Source organism: Brachypodium distachyon, chromosome 4 (genome assembly GCF_000005505.3).
Source record: "Brachypodium distachyon strain Bd21 chromosome 4, Brachypodium_distachyon_v3.0, whole genome shotgun sequence".
Taxonomy (NCBI): Eukaryota; Viridiplantae; Streptophyta; class Magnoliopsida; order Poales; family Poaceae; genus Brachypodium; species Brachypodium distachyon.
In genome coordinates this window covers 39,642,058-39,660,733 of record NC_016134.3, presented here as the reverse complement: position 1 = coordinate 39,660,733, position 18,676 = coordinate 39,642,058, and the positions used below count along the sequence as shown (strand labels likewise).

The 18,676-nt window shown below is 45.5% G+C and overlaps 2 protein-coding genes and 1 long non-coding RNA gene across 6 annotated transcripts; 1 reads left to right on the top strand and 2 right to left on the bottom strand.

The window, feature by feature from the left end:
• Window positions 1–6,479: 6,479 nt before the first annotated feature.
• On the bottom strand, window positions 6,480–8,602 carry LOC112272332. Its single transcript, XM_024462831.1, has 4 exons — window positions 7,863–8,602; window positions 7,605–7,766; window positions 7,421–7,484; window positions 6,480–7,289 (listed from the first exon to the last, which is right to left on the bottom strand). The coding sequence occupies exons 1-4, from the start codon at window positions 7,963–7,965 to the stop codon at window positions 7,094–7,096; spliced, it is 525 nt and encodes a 174-aa protein (XP_024318599.1). The 5' UTR covers window positions 7,966–8,602; the 3' UTR covers window positions 6,480–7,093.
• A 765-nt stretch (window positions 8,603–9,367) lies between these two features.
• Window positions 9,368–12,585, bottom strand: LOC100833007. 3 transcript variants are annotated; one of them, XM_010240012.3, is made up of 6 exons: window positions 12,212–12,585; window positions 11,939–12,128; window positions 11,681–11,842; window positions 11,290–11,353; window positions 10,946–11,031; window positions 9,791–9,929 (listed from the first exon to the last, which is right to left on the bottom strand). In XM_010240012.3, the coding sequence occupies exons 1-5, from the start codon at window positions 12,407–12,409 to the stop codon at window positions 10,974–10,976; spliced, it is 672 nt and encodes a 223-aa protein (XP_010238314.1). In that variant the 5' UTR covers window positions 12,410–12,585; the 3' UTR covers window positions 9,791–9,929; window positions 10,946–10,973. The 3 variants fall into 3 exon arrangements, with proteins under 3 accessions (XP_003578357.1, XP_010238314.1, XP_024318598.1); XM_003578309.4 differs by lacking the exon at window positions 10,946–11,031 and having other exon boundaries at window positions 9,368–9,929; window positions 12,212–12,581; XM_024462830.1 differs by lacking the exons at window positions 9,791–9,929; window positions 10,946–11,031 and adding an exon at window positions 10,143–10,480 and having other exon boundaries at window positions 12,212–12,584.
• Window positions 12,586–13,877: 1,292 nt separating this feature from the next.
• Window positions 13,878–15,993, top strand: LOC104584702. Of its 2 annotated transcripts, XR_732637.3 has the most exons (3): window positions 13,968–14,646; window positions 14,807–14,862; window positions 15,248–15,993. It is a non-coding gene; the product is annotated as an uncharacterized LOC104584702 (long non-coding RNA). The 2 variants fall into 2 exon arrangements; XR_732636.3 differs by having other exon boundaries at window positions 13,878–14,646; window positions 14,807–15,993.
• The last annotated feature ends 2,683 nt before the right edge of the window (window positions 15,994–18,676 follow it).

Here is an 18,676-nt window from a genome sequence, read left to right as displayed (position 1 = left end):
GACCGTGGAGAAGATGATATTACAGGCTTTGGCGTTCGCTTGATACTTCTTCAGAGAGAGAGTATCGTATCTAGAGATAGGACCCTGAGGAATAACAAAACCGTTTATGACTGCTTCCCAAGCACAAGGGTCATTAGATATGATGTGAGTCAATTCTATTCTTCCAAAAAGCATAATTGGTACTGCTAAGAACAGGTAACTTCCCTTCCTTAGACATACTTCTTCCTCAGGTGGTTAAACCAGAATAAGGAAGCCTTGTTCTGATACCAAATGAAAGATCGAGTATGTCTTCAAAAGAGGGGGGGGGGGGGCGGGTTGTGAATTGAAGATTATCAAATTTTACTTCAAATTAAAAAAAATTCTTCAAACATGATGAAACAAGTGAAGACAGAAAGCAATTCTAAGTCTTTGCAGAGTTACAGCAGCGGAATACAGTGAAGAAAAATAGTAACTGAAGACAGTTCAGAACAGTTTAAACTGAAGCAAACAGTTAATGAAGACTGAAGATAAATAGGTAAGGAAAGGTATCACCCGGACACAGAGACACGATGATTTGTTTCCCGAAGTTCAGATTGTTGGCACAATTCTACGTTTCCGTTGAGGGGGTTGAATCACATAAGATTCGCGGACACACAAGTCCACCCAATCCTCCTGAGCTAAGACCAAAGTCTCGCCCGGTTACTCGTGATAGATCTTTCTTCGCAGAGGCGATCTTCAGGCCTTCACAGACTGTTTGAGGCAAATCACACTTTGATTGCTCTTCAACGACGCCTAGCCGTCTAGGTGCTGCAAAACACCAAGAGTAACAAGTTCTTCAACGTTCGGCTAGGAGGGAGAAATCATTTTCTTCAGCTCAGCTTAGCTCTAAGATTTTTCTTCACAAAATCGTTTTTGAGATCTCCACCGAATGGTAGAGGGGGTCGGCCGCTTATATAGCCGGGCCGGAAAAACTAGCCGTTACCGACAGTTGGACCCCACTGAAGAATTGAGACACCACCGGTCTCGAGACACCTACGGTCTCTGTCTTCCACCGAAGACATTTTTCTTCAAGTGCCAACGGTCATCGTAACAAATATTTGACTTGTCAGACCAAAAAGCAAACACCACGTTTTTTCAAACATTTTTGAATTCAAACTCCTTTTGAAAACAAAGCAAGTGTTCAGTCTGAAGAAACTGATCCAGGAACATTCGAGCTCTTCTTCACACATGAAGACAGTGAATCTCGAAGCATCCTAGACTCAACTTTCTTCAGAACGAAGACACACCATTTTTATCCTAAGTTGAGCATGAGGAAAATGAATTCTTCACAACCAGCTTACCGCTTGGAACCCCTCTTAATAGTACGGCTTGTCCTATACTCAAAGTGAAGACAATTCTTCACAGAAATTCTAGGAAACATCCTTAACCTACCCATAAGCCTTGATGCTTCAAGCCTTCTTTCTATCTTCAATTTTGAGGGATCACCAACGTCGGTTGGAACTCTTCATCCATGGGACTAAGCATATGAAACACTCAATTTGCACATTAGTCCCTTAACCAATTTGTCATGAATCATCAAAACCCATACGGGGGCACATGATTCGCTTTCGGAGATGCGTATGGATCAAATTTTTGCTTCCTATCATTATAGTGAGGAAAGGAGACTTCAACTTGCGGCGGTTGAATTCACCGGTTATGTGCTGATTTGATGGAATCAGACTCTTCGTATGCATACTCGCCCAACGTCGTGGAGAGGTATGAAAAACCTCATGCGACACCGCTTTGTTCCTGAACAATACAAGAGAGATATGTACAATAAATTGCAGCAGCTCACTCAAGGCACAAAATCTGTGGATGAGTACTACAAAGAGATGGAGGTGCTGATGATCTGTACAGGACCAAGGGAGGACATGGAGGCGACAATGTCTCGATTCTTTAATGGCCTGAATATTGAGGTGCAAGATCGTGTGGAGATGGTTAGCTATTATGATATTCAGGATCTTGTGCATCAAGCTGAGCGTGCGAGCAACAATTCAAGCGACGTCAAGCTGTAGCTCCTGCAAATTCATGGCGTCATGCACAGACCGAGGCTGCTGGTTCTAGTGCTAAGCCGACACCTTCGTCACGCTCCAATCATGTTTCTCCCAATGAGGCGCTAAAATCTGGAGTGTCCAAAGCTGCACCTAGTACACACTCCACCTCTTCCATTGAGTGTTTTACTTGTGGAGGCCGAGGACACATGAGACGTGATTGCCCTAACACAAGAAGGGTGATGCTTACACAAGATGGCTATGTTTCTGCTAGTGATGATGACAAGGTTAATGTGCCATCTACTGTGGAGTCAGAAGATCATGATAACTTTGATGTGTATCCCGAGGATGCTGCTCCTAATTGCACTAACTTGATGGTGCAGCGTGTACCCGAAGATCGCATAGAAGGACAAGGACAGCGCCGGAATATATTTCAAACCCAATGCACAGTCCAGAACACCGCTTGCAAGATGATTATTGATGGTGCCAGCTACACCAATATTGTTAGCAAGAGTTTGATGGATTCTCTTTCATTGCCCACATGGAAACACCCACACCCACATTGTGTTGAGTGGTTGTACAATTCAGGGAAGCTGAAGGTGACACATAAGGTGCACCTGAAATTTTCGGTGGGTACTTATGAAGACACGGTGGTCTGCGATGTTTTGCCTACGTATGCTTGTCATGTGCTGCTAGGCCGTTTGTGGCAATTTGACAAACGTACCACGCATCAAGGGAGATCCAATGTTTATTGTTTGTGGCATCAAGGGAAGCGTCATGTGCTGCAGCCTATGTGTGACAAAGATATTAAGGTGGCTACGTTTGCTGTGAAGACGAAGAAGATCCAACACGCAAAGTCGAAACCGAGGACGGTTTCCTCCCAAGTTGGGGGGGGGGGGGATGATGAGGGGAGGATATCGACTACCCCTACTATTTCACCAACTCCATATATTCTGAAGTTTGGATCTTTTTGCGTTGAAGTTTCCGCTAAGGAAGAGGTGAAGCCCAATTTTAGAACACCACCAGTTTTGAAGTTTGGTTCGATTTAGGATTTGAGTTGTTCGAGTCTTTTATTTCCTTAAAGTCTGAAGTGTTTTACTTTGTTTTTGTTTGATGGTTTTTGGGCCTGTCCAAAACCACTTTGAGTCAGCCTTTGGGCCGTAGTTGTGGCGTGGGCCCTGGCACACCCGATTAGGGTTAGATTCACCCTATAAAGAGTTTTTGGTAGCCGTCGTTGTAGGGGAGTTGAATTTTCAAGATTAAGAATATACCAGAAAAGTCCCAATGTTTGGGGGCTCATATCGTCGTGTTTGCTTGCTGATCTTGAAGATCTGATGTTATGCCCTGCGGTGGAGTTGATTCTAATCAGTTCCAACGTGAGGAATTGAAGGGATTTGATCTAGATTACTTCAGATTGATTTCGCTCGGTTGCTGATCTGCTTGTTCGTCGATCGCCGTGAAAGATTGGGCCTAAAAACCCTTTTGGATCACGTTGATCCTTATCACGAAGCACTCCTGTTAGCAGCTTGGCTTAAACGACTACAACTTTCACTCAAAATTTACAAAAACGTTTGGATGCTTTTACACTTCTCGGAGATTTTACGCTTGGCATTTGGGCGGAATTAGAGAAAAATTGAAAAAAAAATGGTTGGACTGGACCAAAAGGAGAAGAGATGATAGGCCAACAGAGAAAAAATGCTGGGTTGGGCCAGAATTTAGAGGGATAAAAACCTAAAAATGCTGGGTTGGGTCAGAACGTAGAAAATCTAAAAAAAGGGGGGTCACGGCACATGTTGGGCCACGGGCCAGTCAATTCAAGTTAGTTTTGTGCCGACCCGGCCTTTACATCAGAGATACGGCCCACTAAAAAGCATCAGAGAACATACGGAGTATAATAAATACCCCCAAGCCCTCTCCTTTCTCCCTTTGTGGCAAAAATTAGGAAAATCGACAACAACCATCCCACCCCACGAGCTCTCTCCGACGATTAAGGCGGCCGCCGGCTTCATCCACGGCGCCGCTCGCTCGTCGGCGGCGCCGTGGAAGGCCACCACTGCCATCCGCTTCTCCGCTCCCCATCTCCACGACCTTCGTACCCTACTCGCCCCCTCTTCGTCGGAGAAGGCCCGGGTGCGCAGCACGTCCGCGAGTTTCGTCTGCAACTACTCACATCCGCACGTCAAGCCCTGCGCGTACCCCTTCGGATGCGGCGCCTCGCCCCACAACCATTGTGGTTATGCCGCTAGGGCCCTTCTCAGTTCGCCAACGGCTACAGGTACGACGATCACGCATGTTGCTCTCAGCTCTGTCGTTGATTCTCCAACCTGGTTTTGTTACTAGGGATTTATTATGCTTGCTGAATGCTGATGCGTATTCTGACTATACCACTTATCTCCTGTTCCTTTTGAGTTCCCGTGAGAGCCTTCACCGAATTTGTGTAATAAGTTGTCTCTCGTCATCAGTTGAATAATATTTATTACTCCCTCCGTTCCATAAAGGTTGGCATGGATTTGAACTAGACTAGTGCAAATCCGTGCCAATCTTTATGGAACGGAGGGAGTATCTCTCTGTCTTTGTTGGGGTTCAGGAAAGTTAAGATAATTTTGTAAGGTTAGAGTGATTTCCTTTATCTTTGTATCTTATAGTGATTCCAAGGTTTGGATAATTTGTTATTGGTTCATGGCAGAAAATCCGTGCCATTTTGTAGAAGAAATTATAGTATAGCATTATTTTGTTATTTTTCGCTAAATCTCAGTCAATTAAGAATTATTCAACTGAGAATTAGTCACTGGTCATGCTCGGATATCTATGTGTGGCAGTGTGGGTTTTGTTTTACTTCTTCTAGGCCTATAATTATTTTGCCTGTTTTCTTTTTTTCATTTTCATTTTATTTTATGGCAGCAGGAAGAAAATCCTTCTCCTAGCATCGCTGATTTATATTACCCATCATTTTTATTGTTCATGGAACCAAGATATGATGTTTGTGATCATCCACTTAGATCTAACAGATTCTTAGTCTCTAACGCCAAGATGAACCCATCTGTTTCATGTTTTGCCGACTAAGAATTAGTTAAACCTCCCTCAAGAAGAATTAGTTAAACCTCAGATGACTCAAGTTGCACATTTCCAAGATGTGCAACTTTAGTCTTAGAAATGTGCATCCAATGAGAACTAGTCGTCGGATCGTTTTCCGGTATCTGTGTTTGGGTTTGTTTTACTTTTTTATAGGCCTATGGTTATCTATTACTCTCTCCGTTCCATAATTCTTGTCTCAAATTTGCCCAAAAATAGATGTATCTATTCCTAAAAAGTGTCTGGATACATGTAATATTTCGACAAGAATTATGGAACGGAGGGAGTACTTCTTTGTTTTTCCTTTTTTGGTCGTGTGACCAAGGTCTGATGCCTAGCATGAACAACTTAGATCTAGCAAATTCTTTGTCGAACAATGCCAAGATCAACCCATCGGTTTTGTAAAACTCTTAGTCGACTAAGAATTAGTTAAATCTCAGTTTATTCAATTGCCAATTTTTAGCCTAAATTTGAAATTTCCAAATGCCCATTATGAGCCTAGAACAACCATGGGCCGGCCACCTTGATGCACACAATTGACTGATTTTGTTCCAACTATTTCACTGATTATGATGTCGGAATCTCTTATGATGTCTTGTGAATTTCTTGTTTACGACAGGGGACAAGTGTACAATCAATCTGAGGAGACTAACGAAGGTTGCTCTACTTTGTGTAGTCCTACAGAGGGCAGGGCATTTTAAGTCTACTGGTGGGTTTCAAATTCTAGTAATGAGATTGGTGCTGTTTGTAATGTTTGCTAATAATATTTTTTCATTTCAGATGAGATGTGGAAGGCAATTCAATCTCTTCTACTCCTTTGCTTCGCCCTAGCAGTTGGGTTCCTTGCGACGAAAGAATACAAGACTATGCTTTTCTTGGTCCGAGTGTCAGATAACGCCATGAAAGTGTACAAAGTTCTTAGTGAGCTTCAGGGACTTCTCATTATCCTTGTCTCATGCTTCTTCAAGTAGAAACATTTAGGTAAACTGATTGTTCTTCTGTCAGATGCAATGAATCTGTCTGTCGTTTTCAGTTTCTACTCTACTGAATGGCAATGCTATTCTAGAACAAACGTCTCGACAGGATACAATGTTATGCACGTTATGTTGTGGAAAGTGGAAACCCTAAGGTGAATGTATTTCTCGTTCCCTTGACTGATAAAGCAGTGTTATGCGGCAAGATTTGTGCTGGATGACCGTTATTTTTTTCTTTCTCTCTCACATACAGGATGTGTTTCAGATTTATTTCTGTTTATGGAATGGTTCCCAAGTGAGAAAGTCTAATTAGCATCTAGCTGTTCTTCCCTTTGTCAACAGTCAGTTTTTCTACCATACAAAACATGACATGTGTCTGTTTATATCAGTCACAACATGCGTCCGCACCTCACACTCGCACCCATTTCAGCCAAGTTTTAACTCTCTTTCATTTCATTTCAGTTGTGCATTTACATTTTCTGGGCCTCGTAGGCAGATGCCATGTGCAAACAAAATGGTGGTCTTCACATCGAGCCCTCATTTCTTTCAAGTATCCTGAAAAGAGCAGCAAAACACAACTTGCAAAAAAAGAGCATTAGCGTCCACGGCAAGTGACATTTCTATCTCATTATTCACTTTATATTTCAAAGCTCGCATAGAGAGCGATTTCAACTAGCAACAACACGAGAGAAGTATTTGCTATAATAAAAGGCATGCAGGGTCCCACATGGCAGAAGAAAAGCAAAGCAATTCAGGTTTGGAATGCAGGAACTCCAAACGATACAATTCCCACAGAATTTCCCTACATTTCAGGAGGCGAGAAAACAAGGATGGAATGTCCAAGAGAAAACTGAACCGATGACTGGATGACTAAACGCAAGACTGGAAATGGAATGAGAAATTGTTAACTGAAAATGTCAATAATTTTCAGGATAGACTAACAAGACTAGTGATATTTTCATAAACTGATGACGATCAAGACGAGACTAAGATCAAGTTGTAGAACTCACAACCCATCTCGATAACATATTCTACGATTCAAATAAAGAAGGAGTTAAGAAAACCAGAGTGGCTCCTTTCTACGATTGAACTGTACGACCAATCGTACACAGAGTCTGCCTTCCTTGGTTTGAAGCTGCTCATATATTTTTGATAGAATATACTTCTCGCGTGTTTCTTCAAACCCTTCACATCAAAGACGAACGTTGTGAGGTAAAGGAACCAAACTGGAGCCCTGCGCCAACAATCGTTACCAATGTTAGCCAACAAAGACACACGGCCTTCATACAACAATCATTAACATGTTACAATTAGGCAGTGAATTTCTACCATGCATGCATGGCAAGTTTTCATAACACCACATACCTGATGCAATCCAGGGTGACGATCTTTTTATCGATATCCTTGAAAGCCATTATGAGGACAATTACTGGAGAGAAATCAAGAAAGCGTTAATCACGGGTCAGTGCTCATAGTATATAGTCTGGTCTCGTTACTTTATCGATCAGGGATCATGCATGAGATCAAGAGGGATTGATGATGGACTGACTGAATTTGATCCGGCTGATGAAGTCATTGGAGAATCCCTGCCTCCGGACCTGCGACGACAGGACGCTGAGCCTGTAGAAGGCGTAGCCGAGGGCAGCGTCAAGAAAGGTCGACGGGTCCATCTTCCACAGCTTGTGGCATGCGATGCACGCTAGAAGCGCACCTTTTGAACAAATTAACAACACCAGATTAGCTAGATGACATGCATGCTCGATGAGATTAATATCCACAGATTCAGATACACAAAATTAATATTCACCGAAGGGCATCCCGATGTGGTAGTCTTCGGTGTCGAAGACGGTCTTGAGGGAGCGGAGCTGATGGAAGTTGTCAAAGAGGGGCCGGAACAGGCCGGCGATCATGGCCTTGAGCGCCGCGGTCGCCGGCGCCGGGCCGTCCACTAGTTTGCGGGCGGCTACGACGAACTCGCCGTCGTAACGGGCGCAGCGCTGCGAACGGAAAGCACAGCACACGCACAGAGTTAATTAGCACGTGTCTGTATGCCTGGATTAAGGGAACATCGGGCTATGCTCATCAGGGGGGGTGCCGATGGCGGCGCGGCGGGGAGGCGTGCCCTGAGCGCGGCGCGCGGGGGAGAGTAGGCAACGCGCACGGCGGCGACCCTGACCGTGAGAGCCGACGACAACCCAGATGTCGACGAGAAGGCCGGCGCCATGGCCTGCGTGCGCGAGAGCTAGCGAATTTCCCCTCGTGTGGATGCGGCGGAGAGGATCGACAGTTGGGCGTGGGATTTGATTACGCACTTGTGAAATCGTAACGTGGCGATCGATTCCAAGCCGTTTCCAAGAGGAGTCCAACACCTAAAAACATTAAGAAGAGAAAATAGAGACAGGTACGTACACCTGTGGTGGATCCCAAGTACAATTGCTCCCATCGGCACACAGAAAAGGAAACCATAGCGGGCCGCGGCCCGGCACCCTTCCAGCGCTCAGCTCTTCCCCGATCAGACGAAATCCATCTCTCGCCAGTTCATTCTTCTCTTCCTTATTTTATTTCATTTTCCTTCGACTTGTTGAAAAGCACACTACTACTTCACTCCCCCTATAAACTGTTGACTTACCATCTTTTCGATTGGAGAATTCCAGTTTGTTGTGAACTAAGCTTAGTTCAGGAGGTTTGGCTCATTATGGTGAAATTAGCCTAACAGACTTCCAAGATTTAATTAACTGGCGATATGTCTTTTTAGTGATAAGTGACATACGCGTTAACAGCGAGGCGTCTGTGATGACTTTGTCCATCTCACAAAGTCAAAACTGTTCAGTAATAAGTGACATACGTGTTAACAGCGAGGCGTCTGTGAGACTTTATCCATCTCACAAAGTCAAAACTGTGAGGGCGATGTGCGAACGCGTGTTCTGCATGCATCGCGAAAGAGGCGAGCGATGCTGGTCGGCTGGGCCAATTCCCTTGTTGCAGCCCAACTTTCTGGACCAAAGTCAACAAGACAAAGACCCGTGTATTTTCGTAGGTTATTAACCATACATTGTCAGGTTATTAACCGTACACACGTCATTAGTACACACGTCATTAGGGGGTAAAAGAATGGGACTCAACCCGGCGACGGTGCACACGTAGAGCTAGCATGCGACTTTCTGTACCAAAATGGGACTTTGGTTGTAAGACTCAGAGTTTTTGATGAAATCAGGAAAAGGTGTTCGCTCTCTGCCATTCAATTAGATAGATGCTCAGGATTGCTAAAAGTAAAGAAAGGAAAAAAAACCAAGGTTTTGTTCTTTCACTGTCTTACTCGGAAAAAAAACTGTTCTTTGACTTAGTGGAACATCTTACATTTAGGAACGGAGGTACTACATAATAACCACAACAAAAATCAACAAAAATATAAGAGAAGTTGGATACTACACATATGGCATAACCATGGTTCACAAAGACTTCTAAACTCAAGCCTGGTGCTGCAAACTGGGCCCCCCATATTCTATCCCAAAACAGGGATTACTCAAGTGGAACGGGACTACACCCAAATACCCAATCCCTTTGTATTCCTATGGAAGGGAAACGGAACAAAAGTCCTTTAAAATCTGAAGGAATTGGATCTAATATCTGCCCATCCAAGACCGAAAAGAGCTCTACTCTCATGCATTCACATCAGGACGAGTCTCGTAACCAGTCTGCAGAATCATCATATGGAGATATATAGCCAGGGTACCGCATAATCCTATAAATTTCTTGAATTCCACCTCTGGTTTTCAACAGATTAACCAAAGAAATCAGAGAACGCCTTCCGTACTTCTTCACGCCAGCAACATCGAATAGGAACGCACATATGTAGAGGAAGAGAACTGGCATCCTGTGTCATGAAATAACATCTAATTAGTGGTTGAATGAAGCATCTCTGAAGGCGCATGATACAAATTCAAGTGTTGTTCGATCAATCAAATAAACGGACAGTTCTATTATTACGGTACTTAATTCCTGAAGAGGCCTCATCTATTACAAGTGTTTTCGATGGTGTATTGGTTTTAAAATTAATTGGCAGATCAGAGGATCAGAGCTTCCCATAGTTGACTAAAGCTTATATCACATTTGTATTATGGTACAGTAGATGAAATACATGACAGGAATCTGTGAGCTAAATAGAATTCCTGTAAAACATGGCAGGCCATTGGAAGCTGATGATTATAAATATCCATATATTTAATACATGAGATACATTAGAAACTTGAAAGTGCTATCCTCTGGTGTAAGGATTACACTTATCAAGACCTTGGCACTGCAAAAGTGCAAATAACATCCAGTACATTATATATTACAATATTAGGCATGGCAAGAATTCCAGTAGAGACACATCTGATTGATACCAACCAACAAGGAATGGCGACTTAATGACTGCACAAGATGCTGTTACAGATTGAAGAAAGCATTCAATACTTCATAATTTGCACATTAGGCAGATTGAAGAAAGCATTCAATAGTTCATACTAACAGCCCGCACACTTCTCTTTGTTGTTTAATGAGTGTAATTCCGCTGCAATTTGATTTACTTCACCCAACAATTAGTGTAAGACAACCTCAGTCCCTAACGATTCTCTCAAGAATAAACTTAAACTGGGGCAGCGCAACAAAGTGGCATCCAAACAGCAAAATCTAATCAGCGCAAGAAAAACTGTATCTCCATCTCTCTTCCATGGCTCGCCTCTTATGTAAGCTTTACTCTTCTCATCTTAGATATGAACTTGATAATTTTTTTTGACGAAAGGCAGACAGCGCTGCTTTCAATATATTAAGAAGGAGAGTTACAGAGAATAACAAAGCAATCAGTAATTTTTTACGGATGATTTTTAATCTAGGGCTACAATGTCTCACCAAAGATCACATTTTCAGCACAAGGTTCTCAAAAAGCATTAGCCACTGTTGTATATATGGATGACCTATATATACAACCATAACTCCTGAAATATAACTCCTATCAGTTTGCAGTGTTAGTATATCAGCTTAAGAAGTAATCTAAATTCTTGAATGTAAAAAACTCATTAAAGAAACAAGACTTGTGATGTCATGTCTGATGTATATGAACTGGAGGATAAGTTTTCCACTTTTGCTACTAAAATTTGCAAGCCATCATCTTGAAAAGGTGTGCCATAATTCCAGATTAAACTGTCGCATTCTACTACTAAATGATTCATGAAAGTTATAGAATGCATACTGACCTAATAACATCCAGGCGGACGTAGTTCTTCTTGATGTCCTTCATTACCATGATAAGTATGGTCCCTACATTGGAAAGGTGATCCAAAAAAATGAAAAAGAGGGACTATTGAAAACATGAGATTAAACCATCAAAAACATAAAAGAAGGCAACTGAGAATTCAAATTATGACTAAACACAAGAATGTTGCTATTGTCAGTTCCTTGAGAAATGTGTATTAGCTGTTCATCTCATCAAAAAAATCACCATTTCATACAGGAATATTGCATCACATAACTAATTTGTTGCAAAATCTCCTCTGCTACCTTTATTACTTTGTGAATCATATAAATCTTGTTGCTAATAGCTTATAGTATAACTGAAAAGCAAGTTAAACGAATACAAATAGGTACCAAATTTAAGCCGGGTGATCAAGCTATTTGACTCGCGGCGTCTATGTAGCTCTGAGGATACAACACTAAGTTTATAAAACACAAAGGCAAGTGTGGTATCAACAAAAACAGAAGGCGCGGTCTTCCACAGTTGGTAACAGCCAACGCATCCAAGAAATGCACCTACAAATAGACAGACATCCAGTAGTGTGAGGGGTTCTGCTCAGGTTTGGCAATTAGACTATGAACATGTACCAGGATTATTCAATTCAAACGCACCGAAGAGCATGCCGATCTGATAGTCCTCAAGATCGTAAGCACGTCTGAGAGAACAAATCTCAGCTAAGTTGCGTAGCAGGGGACGGAACATGTCAGCGATCTCCGCCTTCAACGCCTCCCAAGCCTCGTTCTTTCTCTTGTTACTGACGCACCGCTCCTCCGTATCAGGAGAAGGAACAGGGGAGCAACGCTGCAGAGGCAGTGGCTTAAGAGTTTATACACGACAATAAACAGTGGAATTGGGGAACTGAGCTACCCAAAGGAAGTACTTACAACTGGCCAAGGGAATGAAGCACCGATCCGGTGGGGATGAGAGCACCGCGAGAAAGAAACCCTAAGAGTAAGCTCCCTGACCCCAGTTCCCGCGGAAAGCACGATGCCGCGGTCATGTCCGCTCCGAGCTGCCGTTGTTCTCTGGGCCGTCAGCTGGGTGCCGGCTCCAACACCGCCGCCGCACCGCACAGCCAACATCGGAACGGGCTACTCCTCAGGATGATAAGGCGGCAGGTGTAGTCGAACGCCAGATGTGCTGCCCAGACGTGCACCTCGCGCTGCCGGTGAGGCTATGCGGTGGTGACCCGGTCGGCAGGCGGCGGCGATAAAAATGGAGGAGGGGAATAGCCGAATACGTCAGCTTTTTTTTTAACGCATAGGAGCAAGAACAATAGTTGACATGGCCCACATTTTAGTCCCACAAATAACCTAGTAGTTAACTTTTTTTTTAACGCATAGGAGCAAGAACAATAGTTATCATAGTGAGAATAACAAAGATGGTAACTAAAGTGCCAACTAAACAATTTTGATGATGTGTCATGTTATTAATGAGGAGAGAGAGGTTTGTGAAAAGTAGATATGTTACCATAACATCACACAAATCAAAACAAGATGAGTTTACAACTTAATAAATGACACAATGTATGACATCACATGTATGTTACTATTCTAGTATTCTATGTTACTTCTCGGCCGGCATGGGCATTCCAATGGTCCACCTCAGCAGTTTACAGCATGCTTTCTCTTCTCTCCCCTCCAACTTGCACAAATAAGTATTACTCCCTCTGTTTCTAAATTCTTGTCGTTGTTTTAGTTCAAATTTGTACTAAAACAACGACAAGAATTTAGAAATGGAGCGAGTAGTACCTAATCTATACCAATACATTACATTGGAGTTGGTGGTGATGGTACAGTCGTCGCGGTACGTCACTTCACCGAAAAAACACATACCCCCCCCCCCAAAAAAAACACACCCCTGCCCGATTCGGATCTCGCCACCGGCTTTCGTATCTCGCCCGCCGCCGCTCTTGTCGCCTCCACCAGCTCGTGCGCATCGGCGGCGTCCGTGTGCGGAAGGGGGCTACGGATCCGCAGCTCCGTCGCATGCTCCGACCGCCGCCTCCACCGGCTCGTGCGTGCCGGTGGCTCCCCGCGGGACTTGGACGGCGATGAGATGAGCCTAAGGCCGGGATGGCGGTGGCCTCGCGCAAGTCAGCAGGCACCGTGTCGGCACGAGCCATCGGTGGCCCTCCGGACGGGCAGTGGCGCGCGGCGACCAGTGTCCGGACGCGATGTGTGGGCGGCGCACAGGCGTACCTGGCGGCAAGTGGGAGTAGACGGCGTGCGGGAGTGGATGGGCGGCGGGAATCTACGGGCGGAGGCAGTGCGCACAAGCGAGCGGCCTCGCATGGCGGCGTGATGTTTGGTGGCGGGATGAATCGGGACGGGAAAAGAAAAAGTTTGCACTCAAGGTGGATGGAGAGGATAGTCAGAGGAAGAGCGAGAAATTAGGAGAAAAGATTTGAGAAATAAAATACAGAGTAGGAGTAATAGGAAAGCAGGACAAGAAGAAATATAGAGATAAGACACGTGAAAAAGAGAAAAAGAGACCAAATACAGGCCATAAAAATAAACATATCATAATCGCTATATACATGCGTGCTCATGAAACACGTTAATATTTAATTTGACGTTTTGATACGTTGGTTTTCGTCCGTCGCTCACGCAAAAAAGACCGCGCACTGTAAAAAAGTCGTTTGCTTTCGTCCATCACTCACGCCAAGAAAACCGCGCACCGTAAAACAACACCACCTCCGATGCACGGTCCGTGTAAAAGAAAAAAAAAACATCGAGGAGCCACCTTCGTCCCTGCGTTTCCGATGCTCTCCCCCAAAATCGCCACCCAAATCTCTCCTCACTTCTCTTACTTCGCCAAATTTGATGGTGCTCTCACGTGAGCCGCCGCCGCATGGGATCCGGCGAGATCCGCCCCCGACCGGCGCCACTGCCTCCCCTCCGCTCGCCGCGCAGATCCGGCGAGATCCGGCTAGGACGAGGCTACGGCCGGGCCCCAACACCGAGGCCCTCAAGACGGAGCTGCTCTACGCGCATGCCGTGCTCCAGCAACGCCAGAGCCCTGGAGATCCACAACCCCGCGCTGGCGGAGCTGCGGCGGCGGCACCGAAGACGTTCTTGACGAGCTCGACTATATGAGACATGTGCAACCTGGGAAAAAGTTTGATCCAGGAAGGGTGTTGAATAGTTCAACATATCAGGAAGTGTCTGTATACATCTTGATGAAATTTGGCAAGCACGGCAAATGCTGGAGCGAAGTCCCAAACAGAAGGGCAATCTAATCGCATAGGATAACTTCTCCCTGGCAAAGGAAAGGGACAGTATCTACTGGACCCAAAAGTAATGCAGATATATCTTGAGTAAGACCTTCAGTCAACTAAACACATTCTGTCTATTTCATTGTCAGAAGCTACTCGCTGATCAGCATCCCCTATACTGGGAACATGAGTTAGCCCCTCTCTAACTCATAAGTAACTCTCGCTTTCTGAATTTTTGCTGTTGGATGTTCCATCTGTGCAGACGTTTCTACTCCCAAATCATTATGTTCAAGCACTGCCACTGCGCATGCAAATCGAGTAAGTGATTTAACAACTGGGTTTTCATTTCCAAGTCTAGCAAGCCCCAAGCCCCAAATTAGCAACCATTCAATTCCTGTACCATTAAATTATTGATGACTTGGATATCTTGTGAGTGGCAGTTTAGTATTGGTGAAGTGGCAGTTTAGTATTGGTGAAGATACATTGATATGCAACCATAGAACAAGATGATAAAGTGGATTAACTGATTGAGATCATCAAGAGTAGAGCACCTCCATAAGGAGGTGTGCACATCTATGCACTCGCACAAAAGAAGCCACAAGCCATTTTAGTTAGTAATTCAAAGGCCATATGCACTTATCATTTTTCTTATTTAACTTAGCTCAGTTTCAACTAATTTGTGTTCAATGTTCTATGCATAAAGAAGCATCACGGCAGAACCTGGTAAAATCAGAGCTTCTGCTTTCAATGGCGTTCTAAAGGTACTGGCAAGTTTTGAATCAAACAACAAATTTTATGGGTGCTTAGTGAATCATCATGAATAGTTCAAGAGATACCGAACATTTTGGGTGATCAAGCAGGCATTGTTGAGAAATACATGGGAACTGATTATGCAAAAGCAGTGAGATGTACCGATAGGTCAAATACAAGTTGCTCTGGACTATAAATAGCTCTGCTTTGGAACTAAATCATGGTTTGCTATTGATGAAATGCCATAATATGTACCCTTGAATTAGTGTCATTTCACCGAACACTTCTCCTGCGCTGGATCAATCGCCATTTCTGCTGGTTTTTTAACGGAACGGTGTTCGGTGGCCGCAACGAGAGGCATTCAGAGAAGTGGCCGGGGAGTCTTCCAGCAAAAGAAGTAGGCGGCCATTAGGCTTCAAGTCAAAAGAGCTGGGACCGACGGACTCGCAAAACTACGCCTCCAATAATTCCGAGAATGTTGCTTCCACACTTTTCCTGAGCGAGATGCCATGTGAGGTAACATTAAATTATGTATTTTTTTCATAAACGTGAATTTTCGTGTGCATTGTGATAACATGTGAAAGCGAAAGCAATTAAGAAGCCGTGGCAACGCATGGACACTGTATGATTGACTCATAATTACCGAATTCTTCGACATCGTCGAACTCCGATTCCAATCAGCCGATCTAGATTTCTCCCCGATTTGTCGAATTCGATGTCGGGTTCACAAACTACACAACGAACAGATAGGAGAAAAGCACTGGCATCACTCTTTTATTCGTCAAGGACAATTTTACAGAATAAATTTGATCTTATTTTCTTATGAAAATTAGTAGTTTGGCACAGATCTATATATTCCATGATAACGAGACTTAGGTTATAAGATTATGTTGTTGCTTTTTCAATACATGTAATTTTTTGCATATATTATGTTTGATGTGAAACCAAAAGAAATTCGAAGACCGTCGCAATGCACGGGCACTGTACTAGTATTATATTTAAATTCTTATAGCTAGCTTATCGCTCATTATTATTCTTGCTCTAAGAGCATCTCCAACCGACGGCCCTAAAGGTCCCCAAACCAAATTTGGGCGCCGGCGCCCAAAAACAGACCCAGCCGGACCCACTATTCCCAAAATTTAGACGGCGCGGCCCAATAAATCAGCCGGCGCCCACAGGCCGAACCCAACCTACGGGGAGCTGAGCGGGGCGCCACGAAGCGTTTTATGGCGTGGGCCCATCTTGTCAGCGTCATTTATCGCCCTCACCGGCTTCGCCATTAATCGCCCACCGGCTTCGCCTCGACTGCCCACGCCAGTTATGATGGTTGCCGGGTTAAACCGCCGCCCTGTCTCGTCGGCTTCCACGCGGTGTGCCCCGCGCATTCCCAGCGCCGCTTCCCGCCGCGTTCACACCCCCGGCGGGTTACTTCGTCGCCTATAAAAGGTAGCGTCGGCGAGAGAGCTCGGACATCTCCTCCCTCGCCTTCTCTCCTCTCCCTCAACCTCCTTGCCATGGCCGGCAACTAGGACGAGCGCCGCTAGCTCGGCCTTGACGAGGTCGAGGCGATTCGGCGGACCGGCTAACTCTCGCCGTCGGACTGCCGCCTCCCCCACGGCTGGCAGCTCCGCTGGGGCGGTAATCCCATCCCGCCGGTGCCGACGGGTGCGCACCGGCGAGAGAGCATCTGGGACCATTTCGTCCATGCCCTGACGCCAGCGCATTAGGCGTCGGCGGAGGGAGACCGCGAGACCGGCACCGCCAGCGCAGGTCTCTTCGCTGCGTAGCACCAGTGCGCCGCTCGCGATGTGCCATACCCGACGGTGTAGAACCACATCGGCGGTCGGCACGCCTTCTGGCAGGGCGCTCCATCGATGACGTCCTCGCGCACATCGCCACCGGCAACCAGCTGCGGCTCGACGGAGGCGCGGCCCTCCCTCCTCCACCGGCCGGACGCCACCGCTACCTGGGGGGTGGCTTTGGCTCCTCGTCTTCCTCCTCAGCGGCGCGCACGCCCCAGCTCATCAAAGATGAGTCGGGTTCCTCCTCGGCCCGAGCACGGCGGGCCGCGTCGCCGACGGACGGCCTCCTTCGTCTCGTCCGGTCGAAGCCGAAGGAGTGGGCGCCTCCTCCGGAGACGAGAGCACCGCCATCGAGCACCGCGGCGACTCCGACCCGAAGGAGTACGCCAGGTCCGCACGCCGCCGAGCGGGCCAGCAGGGAGCAGGCGGAGCGGCAGGCGGCGGAGCCGCGCTGCCTCCTCGGCTATGCCTCCGAGGCCGAAGTCGAGGCCTGGCTGGCCGATGAGGCGGCGAAGGAAGCGGCGAAGCTTGCACTAGCGCCGGTGAAGCAGGAGCCGGGAGTCATCGTCCTCGACTTCAACGAGGATGACTTCGGCTTCAACTTCGACAGTGATGGCGACGACGATGGCGGCGGCTGGATTAACCATCTAGACAACTAGTTTTTTTATTATGTAAATTATCGCAAGTTTAATGAAATGTCATCGAACTTTATAAAATGTCACCTAATTTGATGAAATGTCGCCTAGTTTAAATTTGCTTTGAAAAAATTATCGGGGGCCCAGCTGAGACGCGGCAGGCCCCCAATATGGGGGGGGGGGGGGCGAGTGGAGATGCTTTAAGACCTCTTTATTGATGTGAAACAAAGGTTACATCCGGTACTATGCTAGCTAGGGGAGACCTAAACAAAGATCTAATTGGCTCATATTTTGCCAGATTAGCTAGTTCATGGGCTACAGAATTTGCCTCTTTGAAACAGTAACAGCTCGTTTGGCACCCTTCATTTTGGCCTAGAATTCTGAAATTCATTTCGAATTCTACAAACTAACTTGTTTGGTTGGCACGGAATTGCCCACCTCAAATTTCATGAAATCACGCTATAACTAAACTCAATTCCTCTCTAAAAGCATCATTTTTGTATAAATGTTTCTCACTATGCAAATCCATGTGGTAGACAAACATGATTTTTGAACCCGAATTCAAATTCAACCAAATGAAATCCTATCGAAAATTGGATTTCATTTCATTTCTATCAAATGAAATGAAAGTATGGATACCAAACGAGTTGCATAGTGAGCCTAATGCAACTATGTGAACAACCATATATGATGAGCAAGAACTTCAAGCACGAAGGCTATCACAAAAGTAAACACAACAAGTAACCACAAGTGAAAAGAGCAAGGGTAGAAATAACCGAATCTCGTAGAAACGAAGATGTAACCTGATGTTCACTCTCTTGGGGGAGAGTTCGTCACCGTTCGGAGAGGTGCTGGGGGGCTGATGACTGATGTGCCACCCGGAGCGCCACCAAAGGCTCACCTTGTCTCCTTGAAGTTCCACACCGAAGTAGAGCTCCTTCCACT